We start from the raw sequence: 18,089 nt of genomic DNA, 5'->3' as shown, positions 1-18,089 counted from the left end.
GTTTCATTTTAACTATCCTTCACAGTTGTTCTATAAACTTTACGGTCTATAAACTTCCCTCTGAGACTTTAATTAATGATAAATATAATGTATTTCATGACATCTTCAAATGTTAACAATTTAGCGTTTTTCGCTAATTTTGTGACCACACCTTTAGTTTCTTTGTAAACTTTTTGCATTACTTTGGACCAGGTCAGCAAGTAAAATAGCGATTGATGAATTATTTTTCTTTTCTTTTCTCTCAGGACCTCCATTGTCTGGATGATCTGTCGATCTTCTCCCCTCCGACCGACTCCTTAACCGAATACACCGTTAATAACTTAATTAATACTGACATGCCTCCCAACGTGCCCACGATATGGGACATCAAAACACCAGCATCAGTCCAAGAGGTGAGGCTAATTCCTAACACACACTTATTCCAAATGCTGAACTTAACCAATGGTTTCCAGTCATTTTTGGCATATATGCCGAATGTTATTTCCGTAGTATGAGAAACCACACCTGTGATTGACACACGCATGAACTGAACCTTTGTTCCCGCTCTGATAGTAAACCATGTGATCTTTCTGTTGGCTTTAACTTTTTCTTTCACTCTCTTTTGTTTCTCTTTTTCCTCTTCAGTTGAATTCTAACAGGTTTCAAGGATTAAACTCGTTAGATGACATCACTGCTATCATTAATACACCACCCATAGGAGGTTATCAGGTAATTGTATATTTTTAATAATGAATAATATATATTTTTAGAAAAACTGTAGCAGTGGTTGTAGTTTTATTATATATACAATTTTACAATAATACAATTTTATTATATATAAATGAGTTTAAATAAAATAATTTAAATAAAAGCATACTAAAAATGTAATTCAAAAATATTTGTATACAAATATAAATATGATTTTTTTAACATGTAAATGAGATTTCAGTGTCTCTGTAAAGTCTTTTGCTTTCTGTTTTTCTTCTCAATCATATCATGTGTTTACACAGAGACCCCAAACACAGCCAGAAGAGGAAGAGGAAGTCGAGGTGGAAGAGGCAGAAGAGCTGGGTCATGTTGACACCTATGCAGACTACAGACCCTCTAAATGTAAGCATTGATTTTAGGAATGCATGTTATGGCTATTCGTGTCCTACTGGAGGATTTAAATTATTTTCGCTTTCTGTTTTGCTATCTTAGCCAAGATAGGAATATCCCATCCAGACCGAGTGGTGGAAACCAACACTTTGTCCAGCGTACCTCCTCCAGATATCACCTACACCCTGTCCATCCCAGAGACCACCATAAACAGCGGCCAGCTCTCTGCCTTGCAGCTGGAGGCCATTATCTACACCTGCCAGGTACCCCAACCAGCTTTGCCTTTCTTCTCCCACTTAGTTAAACAACATGCACAACAAAACATTAAAAGAAAATAATGGACTGAACTCTTTCACACAAGAAAAAAAACATATATATATATATATATATATATATTATATATATATATACTATATATATATATATATATATTAGAGGCTATTTACAAATGATTTAAAAATTTGCATAATTAAGTTATTTGTTTATTTATTGCTTGATTTGTTTTATTTATTGTATTATTTATACATTTTTTTTTTCATTTATGTATTGTTTAACTTTGAAGCTATTATAAAACATTTAAAAAAAATTCAGATCCTACTTTTTTTATTGTGAAATTTATTTTACTTATTGTATTATTTATGTATTGTTTTATTTTCAGACTATTTACAAAGAATTTTTAAATCCTGTATTTATTTATTTATTTATTTATTTATTTATTTATTTATTGTTTTATTTTGAGGCTATTTACAAATAATTTATAAATTGTTTAAATCGTGCATTTATTTGTTTGTTTATTGTATTATTTAATGTTTTATTTTGTGGCTATTTAAAAGAATTTATAAATTGTTTAGATCCTGCATTTATTTATATATTTATTTATTATGTTTTATTGTGTCATTTGTGTTACTTATTGTATTTTTTTTTTCATTATTTTTGTTCCATTTGAAAGATTTACAACAAAAAAAATATATACTGTATAAATATCCTGCAGAGTTCATTAAGGCTGTATTTCCCAAACGTACAGTATATGTCTGTCAAAACTTCTATGAGGGACATTATTTACTATAAACTTCCCTCTGAGACTTTAATTAATGCTACATATAATGAATTTCATGACATTATCAAATGTTAGTAATTTGGAATAATTAATTAAAACAAACAAAAAACATTTAATTAAAACAAACCTTTTTTAACTTAATTTTATATTGCATGTTAAAAGTTATACACTTTTATTCAATTCAGCATTTGGTATTTCTCTCATAATCTCACAAACGCCCCTGCAGTTCTATCATAAAGATATAGTAAACTCAGTATCAGACTGATTGTTTGCAAATATTTTATTGTTTCTAATCATTAATATCAACTTCTTTATAACACTCTACAGCAACATGAAGTGATTCTGCAGAACAACCAGCGGGCTGGCTTCCTCATAGGGGATGGCGCCGGAGTGGGCAAAGGCCGCACAGTGGCTGGCATCATTCTAGAAAACTACCTAAAGGGAAGGAAGAAAGCACTATGGTAAGGGATCTCCAGATCCGTCAAGCCTTACAAAACTCGCACCGTTGACTCCACAACAAAGACCGACTCTAGATCTGATGCCTCATCCTTCTCATCTCTCCTCCAGGTTCAGCGTCTCCAATGACCTGAAATATGACGCAGAGAGAGATCTCCAAGACATCGGTGCACCCAATATACAAGTGCATGCCTTGAATAAGGTCACTATTACTGTGCAGCTCAATATGGCAGCCCTTTTAACGGAGATCACGTTTCCAGTGATGCACATTCTCACAGACTTTCCCCGTAGCTTTTCTCAACACGTCTAACTCTAACTGTTTTCCATGCAGATAAAGTACGGAGACACAGCTACCTCAGAAGGGGTCCTGTTTGCGACCTACTCTGCACTAATCGGGGAGAGTCAGGCGGGCGGCCAACTCCGAACGCGCCTGAAGCAGATCTTAGACTGGTGTGAGCCGGGTTTTGATGGAGTTGTATCCTTCACATTCTATGTGCATAAATAGATTTTGTTGGCAGGGGTTTGCTAACTTTGTGTTGCCTTAAATTCCTTGCAAAATACATGTTGTTTCCAAAAATTAAAGCACTATTAAAAATTCAGTGTTATCACAATAATACATATAATAACAAATAATAACAATGTAAATATTTATTACAATTCTGGAAATTGAAAAATGAAAAAACGGAAGACGAAATGCAAATATGGAAAATATTTGTAATACTTTTCATTATTATTATTATTATTATTTATAAAATGTAATATTATTATATAAAAAATATTAAATATAAAAAATAATGTATAATGTTTTAATTTACATATTTATTTTTATCTAATCGGCATTAAAACACTATTTCCAGTTTCAATACTGTTTTCTTTGTATACTACTTTTTTTTTTTTTTAAGTAACATTGGTATTGTAAGTGGTGCATTTTATGTATCATGTATAATTTACTTATTTAATGTAATGTTTATTTATATTTTATTTATATTATAATATTTATTTATAAAGTTATTTTGTTTAACACAGTTTTTATTTCTTACTGTTAAAATACATTCTATAAAATCTCTTTTTTTTTCTTTTAAGATATATGCAGGCCCCATTGCAACTTCTGTTTTTTGAACGTTTGGTTTCGTTTTGTTTTAACAATCCTCAGCAAAATATGTGGGTGATATGAGTGTGAACAGTGAAGTTTTTACCCTTGACCATAGACATAGATTATATTTGACGAATGCCACAAAGCCAAAAACGCAACATCCACAAAGATGGGCAAGGCCGTGCTGGATCTGCAGAACAAGTTACCGTCAGCCAGAGTGGTATACGCCAGTGCCACAGGTGCCTCTGAGCCAAAGAACATGATCTACATGAGCCGCCTGGGGATCTGGGGAGAGGGAACGCCCTTCAGAACCTTTGACGACTTCCTCCACGCCATTGAGAAGAGGTTTGTAAAGGAGCACGAACTTGCTAGCTTTCAAGTATGAAAACAGTCCTTTTTGGATATGTAATCTGAATGTACTCTTCATTGATAGGGGCGTGGGGGCCATGGAGATCGTTGCAATGGATATGAAGGTCAGCGGGATGTACATCGCACGCCAGCTCAGCTTCTCAGGAGTCTCATTCCGCATAGAAGAGATCAGTTTGGATGAAGATTTCAAACTTGTGTACAACAAAGCTGCTAAACTTGTGAGTTATGAGAAGAATCCCAGAGATCCAAACTATTCTTCTTACTTTTACTTTAAAGAGATAGTTCACTCAAAAATAAAAATTACCCCATGATTTACTCACCATCAAGCCATCCCAGGTGTACAGGGTGTACAATCAGAGTTATATTAACCATTTGACACGTGGGTTTAAAATATACTAGCTGAGCCCCCAGAGTGAGTTTTTTTTAGGCGACTGTTATGTATCGCCTTCAGAGTACACGATTTTAGCACGATTTTGGCACAATTTGCTTGACGTAGGGATTCGTAAATGACAATGGGCGTCGGGATACAAGGAGCAGAGAAGCGCCTTTGTACATGCTTTCAAAGATGCTGAAACAGAAGAGAGACAACGGTATCAGTCCAGCTAGGTGTAATTTTACAATGGAGGAAATGTTTGTGGATCTATGGCTACAATACTCCTGCATTTATGATGTTTTCTCGAGGGATTACCGCATCAGAGTGGAAAAGTTCAGTTAAAAACTATTTCACCTCAGTTCTCTTTGACAGTCCTCTTCATGAAATCCAGATTTGTGTCCACTGTCAGGTTTTCTTTCTTTTTGGGCTTTCCTGATGACAAGACAGGGCAGAACACGCTGTTTGCTAGCCATTGTTTGTTTGCGCTCATGTCACCAACTGTCTAGTTCAGCGTTATCGATGGCAGCACGCAAGTCGTTAAAGACGGCAAGCGAAGAATGTTCGGGTAGAAACGTGTAGTCTGATGTTTCTTGTTCACGACACGACAAGATTTTTGGAGTCAAAATCGTGTGATCTGGCACAGTGACTGTCGTAAAAAAAAAAATTGTGTAGTCTGAACCGGGCTTTAGTTCACACTGAATCCGAACTGTGGGATTTACAACACGCAAGTTCATCCTCTACTCCCAAAAGATGTTAAAGTAAGTCTCCGGTAAACTGGGAAAAGATCAAAGTAAACTTTATAGTTACCTACACAATATGTATATGATTATCAGTAAAATAGCTTATATTTTGTTTAAGGATCATTATTGCCGCTTCCATAGACATCAGCATGTATTTTACAAACTATAAATGAATGATTTTGCCACTACGTATGTGTATTTAAATCTCTGAAACCTAAAATAAGCATTATATGGTTGAAAACACTGGATAATATGCACTGAACGTTCCAATCACACCGATGTGATCGTACGCGTTACAGGGTTAAAAAATGTCCTGGCTCTTCCAAGCTTTATAATGGCAGTGAATGGGGGTCGAGATTTTGGAGGCCACAAAAGTGCATCCATCCTTCATTAAAAATGCTCCACATGGCTCAGGGGGGTTAATAAAGGCCTTCTGAAGTGATGTGTTTGTGTAAGAAAAATATCCATATTTAAAACTGTATAAAGTGTAATCTCTAGCTTCGGCTAACTGTCGTACTCGTGTTCACGAGAGAGTGAGAGTCAAGTTTTTTATAATAAAGAAAACCTAGTCTCCTCTTGGCTTATATTGAAATCTTCTGATATATTTTTCTTTAAAAATAGAAGGGAAGAGAATAGGGACTAGAGCTGTCAAAAGTAGCCAGTATCACTCAGACTGTATATTCCCAGTCTTCTGAAGTCAATGTAAGACTAAAAATGTATCTGTTCACTGATTATCTTCCCCTGAAATGATGAAGTTGCAGCAGAGGAGAAGTGTGGCTTCAGACATTGAATACAGTGCAATACCAATATGAACCATTATTACAATACTTTAACATTTTGGTCAATTTGAAGCTTAACATCTTCAGTCTCCATTCACTTTCAGTATATGAAAAAGAGTGACCAGGGTGTATAGGTTTGGTGAATAAATGATGAACGAATTGTCATTTTTGGGTGAACTGTTTCTTTAAATAAAGTACAGCAACACAAGTATCTAAATTGGTCTGTAAGTGGCTCATTCTGCTGTGTAAAAGGGTTTGTTACTAGTACCAGATTGTTACTAGTTAATGACTGTCCGACAGCTTACAGCTTGTTCATTCGTTGTGTATCCATCCGCAGATTATCCTTATTAACATTATTGGCTAATATTACTGGTTTAAATAATTATTGTTTATCTTAATGGTTTTAAAAAATATATTTTAGGCGTGCCAGTATGTCAGTAAATTTAAACTACTGCTTGCATTCAGAGTATAGGTGTGTGTGTGTGTGTGTGTGTGTGTGTGTGTGTGTGTGTGTGTGTGTGTGTGTGTGTGTGTGTTCGTCTGTGAGTGTTTGAAGGCCAAGTGCCACTATTGTTGTGATTTTGTAATGTTAAATAAAGAAGATAATGTTTAAGTATTATTGTTATTTTTTGCCCCTTGCCATCAACTTGGTATCGAGTATCGTGTACTTTTAATAGTATTGTTACCGACTACTAGATTTTTGGTATTGTGACAGCCCTGCTGTGTATCTGCACTGCACTGACACATAAATCTGATATCTCATCTGCAGTGGGCGGAAGCTTTGGTCGAGTTCATGGAGGCCGCTGACGAGCTCTGCATGAGTTCCACGAAATCCCTGTGGGGTCAGTTTTGGTCGTCCCACCAGCGTTTTTTTAAATACCTCTGCATCGCCGCCAAGGTTCGCTGCCTTGTGGAACTGGCCAAAAAGGAGCTGGAAGCAGGAAAGGTCAGTCAGATCAGTGACCCTGACCTTTCTCTAATGATTATATGTGTTGCTATAGGAATTTTACACTTCTTTTTGTTTCTCCTCTCTCTAGTGTGTCGTGATAGGACTACAGTCAACAGGTGAGGCTCGAACCAGAGAAGTCCTTGACGAAAACGACGGACACTTGGACAGATTTGTCTCTGCTGCCGAGTAAGTGAATTTTGGGCATCATTGAAACCTTTCTGAAATATATGGACACCTTATGACTACTTCTTTCCAGAGTAGTGCTCTTGTGGTTTCACAATGATAGAAAGCTTTCTCAATATGTGTTACTGTGTCTCACAGGCCATGCATCATTCTGAAACCCAGTGTCATCTGATAATAACCACTTCCTGAGTCCATCAGCCATTACAAAAAAAAGACTTTTTTGACATATGTTTGTGTGTTGCATGTGTTTGTGTTCCTCAGGGGTGTGTTTCAGTCGCTGGTCCTCAAACACTTTCCGTCCGAGAAGCAGATGAGAGAAAAAGGAGCGGGGAACAAGAGGAAACGTGAGTTGTGTTTCGCACTTTAGTATGAATGTCCATACATTGGCGGTCTTCATTTTTATCTTCATGCTTTGATTGAACGTTCTTCCACAGGTAAGCCACGGGGACGGCAGCCAAAGCAACCCCGGCACGGCACTTATGTAGCGGGAGTGATCAACATCAGCGATGACAGCAGCACAGAGTCTGACGTCTTGGATAGCGACTCCAACTCCTCGCCAGACTCAGTCCAAGACAACAATGACGATGTCATCTTCGTCGATCAAACCAGCTACCAAATGGGTACATTGACTGTGTATTTCATGAAGCAACTCATATTATCTCCACGCATCCTGATGATTTTCACTTACAGCACCTTTGAAGTAAGCGAAAGCAATTGATCTTCGCTTTTATCCTTCCTTAGCACGGTTAGAGGAGAAGAAACAAGGGCTTCTCAACAAGATCGCTGAGCTGGGAAAAGAACTACCTCTTAACACACTGGATGAGCTCATTGATAAGTTTGGAGGTCCAGAACAAGTATCAGAGGTCATTATTTAAGTATTCATATTCCTATACATAGCTACACCTCAAAACAAGGTTGTGTCCCAGTGCTGAACATTCTTTGTGTCTATACACCCAGATGACGGGACGCAAAGGCCGAGTGGTGCGTCGACCTGACGGCAGCGTCCAATATGAGTCTCGCGCTGAGCAGAGCCACACTATCGACCAAATCAACATCAAAGAGAAAGATCGCTTCATGAATGGAGAGAAGGTAGATCTTAAAAAAAGGAAATCTCCAACCGTTCTGCTCTGATTCTTTTGGTGCATCCAGTAAAACCTTACTTTACTCCCTTCAGTTGGTAGCCATCATATCAGAAGCGGCCAGTTCTGGGATCTCACTTCAGGCTGACAGAAGGGTGAAGAATCAGCGTCGGAGGGTTCACATGACCCTGGAGCTCCCTTGGAGTGCAGACAGGGCCATCCAGCAGTTTGGTGAGAAGGCAGCATTACCTAATGTCACCTATTATGTTGGTGGCCATGCACTATTTATTTTGTTTACTCTAAGTGGGTCAGTCTTCCAGCTCCAGGCTAGATCACAAGTGCTTGTGAAAAGTGGTTACACTGTAAACACCCAAACACAGCGTCAATAATTCCACCTGCATCACCAAGCCACAACCTCTGTTATCAAAGCTCTCTTCCCATAAAGAGTGTCACTATACCACAACAACTAGCTGACAACACTTTCTGTTCTTCAGGTCGTACTCATCGTTCCAATCAGGTCACAGCACCAGAGTACATCTTCCTCATCTCCGAACTGGCCGGCGAGCGACGATTTGCATCCATCGTGGCAAAGAGGCTGGAGAGTTTGGTGCGTCCCTGACATGCTAACTCTTAGTTGGTTTCCATATCTCAGTAATGTAAAAATTGTAATTACTAATATATACAGTATATATTTAGTATACATTTATTTTAAATACTAATTGTATATAATTATACTTAAAACCTTGCATTTAATTCACTACTTTGGTCCTGATATTTCTAACCGACGTGTTTGCTTTTCACAGGGAGCTCTGACTCATGGTGACAGGAGGGCCACAGAGTCTAGAGACCTTAGCAAATACAACTTTGAAAATAAAGTGAGTATCTGACATACAACAGTGACTACTAAAAATACTCCGATAAATCATGGACTAACCCGTGGTCTGTTTTGGCTGTTCCTCATAGTATGGCACCAAAGCTCTAGATAAGACTACCAAAGCCATCCTTGGTCAGATCGAAAGCAAGGTACCCCCTCCACAGGACTATCCTGGTGGTGACGCCATGTTCTTCAGAGGTAAACTGGTTTTGTGCATTCCTCTTACTCACATTAAGATTGAAACTTGATCTCACAAAAGCCACCACTGCCTTCTAATCTTAGACATGAAGCACGGTATGAAGGACGTAGGCATGCTATGCAGTCAGTCACGCTTGGGCATCAGCACTGAAAAAGGTAAGGTTTCCATAAGAGACATATCGCATTTGTTTTGTACACACGTGACATATTTCCTCACATGCTAATCACATATCTCCCCACATCATGTGACTCGTCTTTGTTTTAGACTGCAATATCAGCAAGTTCCTCAACCGGATACTGGGCCTAGAGGTGCACAAACAGAACTCACTCTTCCAGTACTTTACAGACAATTTCGACTACTTGATTGAAAAGGACAAGAAAGAGGGCAAATATGATATGGGAATACTGGGTAAGAAGCACTACTTCTGTTGGTATGGTACTTTACGTTGGATTTATCTGCTTAGATGACAACCAAATATCTGCATTCTCTCAGATCTGGCACCAGGCAACGATCAGATTTATGAAGAAACACAGGAGAAGTTTCTAACAGCGGGAAATCCTCAAGATGGTCAAGTTATCCTGTACAAGGTCAGTATTTTTTAAAAAGTTGAAGGTTGAAGATACGCAAAGTTGCATAGATTCTTACAAAGAGAGGTTCATAGAAAACAGCTCTTAAATGGTTGAGCTTAGAAAACATGCCTAAGGCACAGGAGTTTCAAGCGTGACGCACACTGAAAACACGCTAATCATCCCTTCCACCAAGAGCAAATTTGTTTTGAGAGCTTACGCAATGAGGACTGGTTTAACAGCTATTACCGTAAGTGGTTCCTTGCCCGAGAATAAACCACACTGCAAGACTTTTCTCTTTGCATATATTTGGAATATCCAGAAATATGTGATGATTAAATTCGGTTGCGATGCAAAACAAATCGCGATACAATTGGAGTAGGAGTTTTTAGAAAAGTTTACATGGTATTTTCTTTTCACCATGCCTCTGAATGATGCATATTAAAGGGCTACTCCAACCCAAAATGAACATTTTGTCATTAATCACTTACCCCCATGTCATTCCAAACCCATAAAAGCTTCGCTCGTCTTCGGAACACAATTTAAGATATTTTGGATGAAAACCGGGAGGCTTGAGACTGTCCCATAGACTGCCAAATAAATAACAGTATCAAGGTCAATGAAAGTATGAAACGCATCGTCAGAATACTCCATCTGCCATCAGTGATTCAACCGTAACGTTATTAATGTGACGAGAATACTTTTTGTACAAGAAGAAAACAAAAATAACAACTTTATTCAACAATTCCTTAAATAAAGTTGTTATTTTTGTTTACTCCTGGTTTTCATCCAAAATATCTTAAATTGTGTTCCGAAGATGAATGAAGCTTTTACGGGTTTCTGCTGTTTCCTTCAGATATGTTTTATGTATAGTTTTCACAAAACTAAAGTCAGACCATTCTGTCTTTGCTTCAAATTTCGAAATTTTACAGTCTAATTTAGATTAAAAACTACTCATGCTGCATCGTGAGTTGAGAGAATCGTTACATCCCTGTGGACATGACTGATGAACATTATCTCTGACAGAACTCTTTGTTTTGTTGAACAGATAAGTGTAGATAGAGGTATGCCATGGTTGGAGGCTCTCCAGAAGGCCCAAACTCTCAGCAACCCGGATGAAGGCTTCTATTTATCCCATAAAGTGAGTATATGAACAAAAAACTCTCATCTTTCCAAATTTGCATGTAGTTTCCTTTTAGTAACAAAGATGGTTCCTTGGAAGAACCTTTCTCTTCAGGGGTAAAGGAGGGTTCATGTGTCATTAGAGTTCTTCCGTAGCTTACTCTGCCAATGAGCATGTTTGTGCCTGTCTCGTTTGCAGCTGAGAGGTAACTATCCATGCGTGCTGCTAGCCGTGCAAGGCCAGGAGCGCAACATGATCATCTACAAACCAAACATCGGCAAGCAGGCCCAAACGGAAAGCCTTGAGAACCTCCAACATAAATACCGCAAGGTGGGTTCAAATGTACTGATTAAAAATTCAAATTAAAAATGATGTGCAGAGCTGCCATCTAGTGAGCATTACCGTTCTAAGACACTGTTTAAGTGATGTTTTCTACTCTTGCTTCAGGTCACTCCGGAGGAGGCACGGGATAGCTGGGAAAACCAGTTCACGTTCTCCTTCAGGAAATGCAGCCATGCTAACTGGTGAGAAAAGAGACCTTCCCGACTTGGTACTAGCCAAACTGAGCCAAGAGATTCTAACATGTATGCATGTTTCCTGCAGGAACGGGAGGTGCAAAAAGGTAGACGAGGGTCAGGAGTGCTTAATGGGCACTCGATTGCGTCAGTATCACATGTTGTGTGGCGCTTTGCTCCGCGTTTGGAAGCGCGTGTCTGATGTGGTCGCTGACATCACCAGCTCCAGCATTCTCCAAATTGTCCGCCTCAAGACCAAGGACAGCAGCAAACAAGTTGGTGAGTCAACCTGATACCCCTTCCTGAGGAGTTCCTGACTAGCAGATTATGATGCTCTGGTCCGATATCCAAAAAGGTAACCACTACAGCCGTTTGGATATCCTCTCTTTCTCCCAGGTATCAAGATCCCAGAGAACTGCATTTCAAAGGTGCGTCAGGAGTTGGTGAGGATGGATGCAGAGGTAAAGCAGCGACGTCGAGAGAAGGAGCAGCAAGCTCAGGAGCAGCGTCAGGCCGAGGAGCAACAGAGGCTGATGGCACAGCGTCAGCTTCAAGACTTCTTCACCCCGAATTTGTTCACCACTTTGCAACCCCCCAACATGCCCAGCTTACCAACCCCATACGTTTCCTTCCCCTCATTCCCTTCCATTAAAAACCCTTTGGAAGAAATCCTGGACTTGACGCTTCCCAATTCCTCGTCCTCCTCCCAAGTTAGCACTCAAGCTGACCTGGGTGTGGACAACCTCTCCAGGCAAGCCGACCCTACGGTGGACGACTTCAACCTTGAGTTTATTCAAGAGCAGCCGCAGCAGGAGAGCCAGGCCATACAGGAAAGCAATTCAGCACGGGACAAAGACCTGTTAGACATGCTAATGTCCTTGAACTCATTTATAACACCCCTTAGTCAGACTATCCCTGCCTCTTCCTCCTCAGATGCACCTTCGTCATCGGTACCCATGGTCTTTCCAAATACCTTCTCTTCTTCCTTGTCCAACTTCACTCCCTCGCTCACACCATCTTCCTCGCCGCTCGTCTCTCTCCCCCCTACGGACCAACAGATGCTCCCGTTACCCAACAACCACTGCAGCTCTGAAGCCATCATAAACGTACGAGAGGTGTTGAACAGCATGCTGCAAGGTGGAACAGAATCACACCACTCTGTCATTAAGTACCAACAACCCGAGTGAGAGCTTTCCAGTCGGACTCTCCTGTAAGCTCGCACACACTCAGGGCTGTAGTCTGACCACTGCCCGCGTCCTTCTCCGCCATCGGTCTCGGTTCCACAAGCATGAGATTCTGCTTCACAAGATGGGAGGAAGTTTGGTGTTCGCTCTGTTCTCCAGTCGAGTATGATCCCGACAGGATAGTCATCCCTGTTTCGCCATCCTGAATTGTATACACTGGGGCTTCTACGAGTATTGATTTACCAAAAATCTTGGGTTTTGTTTCGGTTGTATCATACCACATCGTACAGTATATTTGGCTCAAGATGGAGCATGCAGGAGAAAAAAGGCACTTGAGGTACCATTTTGGTTCCTCATTGGAGGAACCCTCTGGGGAAGCTCCAGGCACCTTTGAAGGTGCCTCAAATGTTCTTTTGAGATCTCCGATACATATATTTGAAATGCCTCAAAGACTAAAGAAAGGAACTAGCTGTAAGTTCCGTATAGAACATTACTGACTCTCTCCATTTGAAAGTGTGCCTAGAGGTTCTCCAAAGGGTTCTACCAAAGTGCCGACCAAGAGGAACCCCAAAGGAATGGTACCTCAAGTATCTTTCTTTTTTTTTCTTCTGTAGTATCATTTTTTCCATGTGGGCCTAGCTGAAGTTGTACGTGCCTCACATAGGCAAGACGTACCACGAGGAGCTTAAGCTTTGTTTTGCATCGAACAATCATCAGCTTTATATTTCCATGATGCACTTCTGCTAAACAAAACACTTTTTTCACCTGAGGAGCAAGAGAACAGGCTACTGTCGAAATGTGCCTTTGGAACAGACAGTGGAATGTAGACGTAAACATACTCCTGTACCCTTCACGTGCAGATGTTTGTAACGTATTTATTGCCTTTATTTATCAGGCCTTGAAACAGTGTGCTAGTAGGAGAGCGTAACTACCTACAAATCACTGACCTGTGCAGCTGTCTCTCTGTTGTTCTAGAACAGAACAGTCTTTCCTGCTGTCCCCTGACAGAACGGTAACGATGTGTTAGATTTATTTAACCCCAAAGGACTTTGTCGCACTTCGTCCCTTTCTTAGTACAATATTTCCATTGTGACCTAGAAACTAAAAAGTCCTTTCTCCCTCACAATCCAGTATGGATAAAAAAAAAAAAAAAATCTGATTTCTTCGTTTGAAGCAATGTGAAATGCATCCCTGGTACAGTCAAGAAGGGGCAATAAAACTTTTATCCAGTTGAATTTTAGCCCTTATTTAAGAGATTCATTTAAGAGATGTATATTAATATTCGTAACGTGTGTAACAATTACTTGATTATTCTTATTTAATTTTAAAGGGACATGTTTTAGATTATTTTTTATGTTTTGTTTTATTGATATTTTGTTCCTTTTTTCCTGTTTATCTTTATTCTTTATGCAATTGATTCATTCTTAGATATTTTCACAGATGTTAATATTGAAAAAACCCAAATATTCACTTCGACAGTTCATGGCTCTATGGTGTTAAAACCACTCCCTATCTCAGGATGAAATTTATGTCCGATGAGTTATTTAAATCTGATAAAAATGTATCCAGATGTTTAATGTCTGCCTAAAGACATATTTCACACATGAAATATTATTTATTTAGCCATTATTGCATATTTACTGCACAGTTTATTTTATTCTTTTCATTAAGGGAAATTCTTTCAGCCACATTTGCACTTGAAATTATTTTTATTTTTTTGTGAAATTACATGTAGATTCTTTCTCCTGCATATAATTGTTACATACTCGTACAAGAATTTGAATTGTTCCGTAATAGTTCACATAGTTTTTACTTTACAAGTGATCCACAGTGTATCCATTTAGCTTTCTCAGTGCCTCCCCAAAAAGATGAACATGTGACTTAAGTTTCTGTTATGCATTTTAATAAAGCGTCTTATACAACGAAAGCACTATACGGTGAGGCCATGAAACTGGGACAAAGTCAAATTAACCTGTTACTAAATAGAAATGCATTTGACTTGCTCTGTGTATGATTTGCACTAAAACAGCATAAATGAGTTTCTGTGTGGTTTGTGATCCAGTGCTGCCATGTTTGTTTGCTCATAGCCCTTCATGGGAATGTTCAATACTGTAAACATCTCGATTCATTGGCTTCGCTTTTATATCAATATGGCATTTACGTAATTTATTGCTATGAAAAAAAAACATGCTACTGACAATATATGTATCTTGAACTGTTTTAGTCCTGTGTTCTTATGTTTTTGTCATTTACTATAGGCCTATTTATAATTTAGATCCAATTGTATATATTGTACAAAAAAAAACAAAAACAAAAAAATAAAAACAAATTGTGCCTTTCGACTGTTTCTTAAAGAAATTGTTTTCTACTTGTATCTAAAGAATGGAACATATTACAAACTTTGTTAATAACAAAGCAAAAAAATTAAATAAAATGTTCAGATTACACAGTTTGTGCGATTATTTGTGTTTAATTGCTGTTGCATTGTTATATGTTGCCAATACAAAAATTGTAGTTTACTGATGACAACAAAATAATTTTATTGTATATATTTTAATTTCAGACTGCTTAGCTGATGTTTTTCTAGAAGTATATAAGTATGTTGGTTTGTGCTTTGAACCGGTTAGTGGCTTTGAATGTTTGAATATAAATTTATTTGAATATACAAATTTTTAAAAGACATCTCTTTGGAAGTTTACTAAGGCCCCCTAGTGGTCACCTGTCCTCTGGTAGACAACAATTGATCTTAATGATTCTGTCTGGTACTTCTTCAAATGATACCATATCATAGTCTTGGTACCAATGTCAAGAAACATTGTAACACCATACCTTTTGTAAATGTATGAAATGCCATAATCCAATTAAATTACATACCATTTTGAATTACACTTGACACCATGGACCATTAAGTTTATTAAGTTTATAAATGTAAACTTGCAAATGCAGTGGCACAACAAAGCATTTCATGGTAGCCTGCTGTTTTGCGTAATATATGTACTCTTCCTGTTATTTTAACGAATCTTACCTTATTTTTGGTTTGGCATCTTGTTTAGGTGAGGGACAGAAAACTAGCAGCAGCTACGCGCTTCAGGCGCAGGGTTGCCAGATTTTCACAACTTAATCTGTTGTTTGTTTGTTTTTGTTTTGCAGAGGTTCCCCTGGTATAATTCCCATTCCAGGGGCTTAATAACACGTTTTTGGGGTCGCTTCAACTCGCGGACATGAAAAACAACCCGCGGTAACAGTGTTAAAGTATCCCAATTCCGCGTGAAAATCGCGAACTTGGCCACACTGTTCAATAGCGCGCTTTTCGGACGAGGGCGCTGTAGCGTAGGGAAAATAATTATTTTACACTAAAATTCAAAATATTTTTTTCAGAGACCTCTAAATGTATTTTTAGACAAAATAACAAAGGGGAAAAATTCTAAAAACATTTTATAGCACATATTAGTATAAAAACAATTTAAACTTCAAATTAGAATTGTCTTATTTTACCACAAAGACTTACTCGATGTTATTTTGACACTATGCATTCCACAATTATTTGGTGGGACATAATGGAAAATAAGATCAAAAGCCACTGTGTTTGGTATAGAAACTAGCCTCGTGACGAAACTGCCCAACCCACCTGTATTAAACTCCTCCCCCTGCTTACAGGTACACGATCAGGTGCTGCGAAATATAACGAAACCTTATTAGAAAACTGCAGGTCCCAGGCCCTGTAAGGCCTCCGATACGGAACTACCTGTGGATTTTAGTATAAGTTTTTAAAGCGGACACATCATAAGGTGAGTCGAGTGTTTTTCTTTTCTGCTCTGCTCTGCTTTGTTGTGTTTATCGATTGTGTTGGCCCTGAGTCATGGTTCTCCTTTTGCTGAAATGTAAGCTGTTGGACTGGAAATTAATAATTGGTGATATTATGTAAACATGACCTGCTTCTGAATTTACAGCTTGTGGTTTAGATCATATTTTAGATTATACATGATTCTTATACCTGCTTCTCTGTGTTGAGTTAGCTCTTCGTGTAGTATGGGTTGCCAGATTGTTTGACGCAAAAATACAACTATTGGTCCTAAAGTCTGTCGCGGCTTCCCTGTTAAATCATGTTTTTAGCAAAGTTCAGATTTGTTGACAGCTAAATGGGAATAGCCTAATGTTGATGCACTTTAATATCATTCATAAGAGAAACACCGTTAATTGTTGTAAGGCTTTAAGTAAGCATACGTCGCGACACGTCCTCAATTTTAAACCACTGTCTTGTGAACATACAGTGGTTTCCTTTTAGAAACGAGCAGAAAAAGTGTTCATTTTTAGTCATTTAAAATATTCAGACTCATTGACAGCTGCGTGAATGTCGGTTCATTTTAATTTTTCCATTACATTATGAGAACCGATGTTCATTAAAAAAATATATATATATAAACTAATCGATAGCAATGTTGAATCTTTTGAATCGAATCTTTTTAATGAACACGTCGAGTTCACAAATCCAGTCTGAGAGAATCGTACGAAATGAATCGGTGTACTGAAAAAGTGATTCTCGAGTGAACTGAACCGAACGGAGAACCGTTTGTAGGACTTTTTGCTAATCTTCTGACTCCTAATGAACCGAGAACCAGAGTAAACCAAGAATTTCACTGATAGGCCGACAAGTAAGTTCAACAGCGATGTTTAGCGCGTTTGCAGTGAGGAGGTAGCTACTTTAATCGGTTCCTTGACGTTCTGTTCGAAAGAACCGATTCGCAGAAATGAGACAAAAGATTGAAACAGTGCTGCAGTAAACTCAGCCTAATCTGGCTCTACTGGTTCTGCCACTCGTTTCAGTCAATACGTGCATTGTAGTTTCACTGTGGTTTCGAGAAACGACTTTCCCATATATCCACATTTCTCTTCAGTGATGCTATTCATATGTCCGAGCCAAAGATACACTACTTATGAAGGACGTGTTTTTGCTTGTTTAGTACAATATGTAGTATTCCCATCAACTGTATTCAATTGTCATTGTATCCTATGAGTTTTAACACTCTGAGGTGTGTTTCAGCCAGCCCGCCCAATTAATAAAAGTAGTTTGTTTTAAGAACATTTTGCTAACATTCCCATTAAGTTATCTGAATGATCAAGACAGTAAAGGTTTAAAAAATTATTGTCTTGGTTATGTGTATAGGCTACATTAGAGAGTGCATTAAGTTTGCTTATCATATTGTAACAGATGGAATGTTATTAAAGACCTGATCACTTTGAATGAACGTTCTGTTAAAGAATGTTCTTCCATGACTTTGAGGGAACTTTGCCGGAGCGTCACCCAAAGTTCTGGGAATGTTCCCTGTTGGTGGGGTGTGTAGAAACATCTTGTATGTTCTTTGTTTCCTAATGTTTTCTGCTATGATGCAGACCGACAAATGAAAATAGTTATGAAGAACTGTGCTGGACCACCAGAAACCTATGGCCTCCTATTATGAAAGTGTTTCCAGAT

At 38.4% G+C, this 18,089-nt stretch overlaps 1 protein-coding gene across 2 annotated transcripts in view; it reads left to right on the top strand.

Moving 5' to 3' along the window:
• The window catches only part of LOC109071587 (protein strawberry notch homolog 2-like), a 51,782-nt gene extending 36,721 nt beyond the window's left edge, over window positions 1-15,061 (top strand). For both annotated transcript variants that reach the window (XM_042748902.1, XM_042748903.1), the window contains 27 exons: window positions 246-392; window positions 625-708; window positions 990-1,089; window positions 1,180-1,340; window positions 2,462-2,595; window positions 2,702-2,792; window positions 2,922-3,065; window positions 3,805-4,028; window positions 4,117-4,270; window positions 6,714-6,890; window positions 6,982-7,079; window positions 7,338-7,420; window positions 7,511-7,696; window positions 7,818-7,939; window positions 8,034-8,165; window positions 8,251-8,386; window positions 8,650-8,762; window positions 8,959-9,030; window positions 9,119-9,227; window positions 9,312-9,383; window positions 9,493-9,636; window positions 9,721-9,815; window positions 10,843-10,935; window positions 11,116-11,247; window positions 11,365-11,441; window positions 11,521-11,711; window positions 11,829-15,061. In XM_042748902.1, the coding sequence (XP_042604836.1) occupies window positions 246-392; window positions 625-708; window positions 990-1,089; window positions 1,180-1,340; window positions 2,462-2,595; window positions 2,702-2,792; window positions 2,922-3,065; window positions 3,805-4,028; window positions 4,117-4,270; window positions 6,714-6,890; window positions 6,982-7,079; window positions 7,338-7,420; window positions 7,511-7,696; window positions 7,818-7,939; window positions 8,034-8,165; window positions 8,251-8,386; window positions 8,650-8,762; window positions 8,959-9,030; window positions 9,119-9,227; window positions 9,312-9,383; window positions 9,493-9,636; window positions 9,721-9,815; window positions 10,843-10,935; window positions 11,116-11,247; window positions 11,365-11,441; window positions 11,521-11,711; window positions 11,829-12,619 (4,062 nt within the window). In that variant the 3' untranslated portion in view covers window positions 12,620-15,061. The remainder of the gene's footprint in view (window positions 1-245; window positions 393-624; window positions 709-989; window positions 1,090-1,179; window positions 1,341-2,461; window positions 2,596-2,701; window positions 2,793-2,921; window positions 3,066-3,804; window positions 4,029-4,116; window positions 4,271-6,713; window positions 6,891-6,981; window positions 7,080-7,337; window positions 7,421-7,510; window positions 7,697-7,817; window positions 7,940-8,033; window positions 8,166-8,250; window positions 8,387-8,649; window positions 8,763-8,958; window positions 9,031-9,118; window positions 9,228-9,311; window positions 9,384-9,492; window positions 9,637-9,720; window positions 9,816-10,842; window positions 10,936-11,115; window positions 11,248-11,364; window positions 11,442-11,520; window positions 11,712-11,828) is intronic.
• The last annotated feature ends 3,028 nt before the right edge of the window (window positions 15,062-18,089 follow it).

Source organism: Cyprinus carpio, chromosome B22 (assembly GCF_018340385.1).
Source record: "Cyprinus carpio isolate SPL01 chromosome B22, ASM1834038v1, whole genome shotgun sequence".
Taxonomy (NCBI): Eukaryota; Metazoa; Chordata; class Actinopteri; order Cypriniformes; family Cyprinidae; genus Cyprinus; species Cyprinus carpio.
Note: the sequence above shows the minus strand (reverse complement) of the source record. Positions and strands in the feature narration are given on the sequence as shown.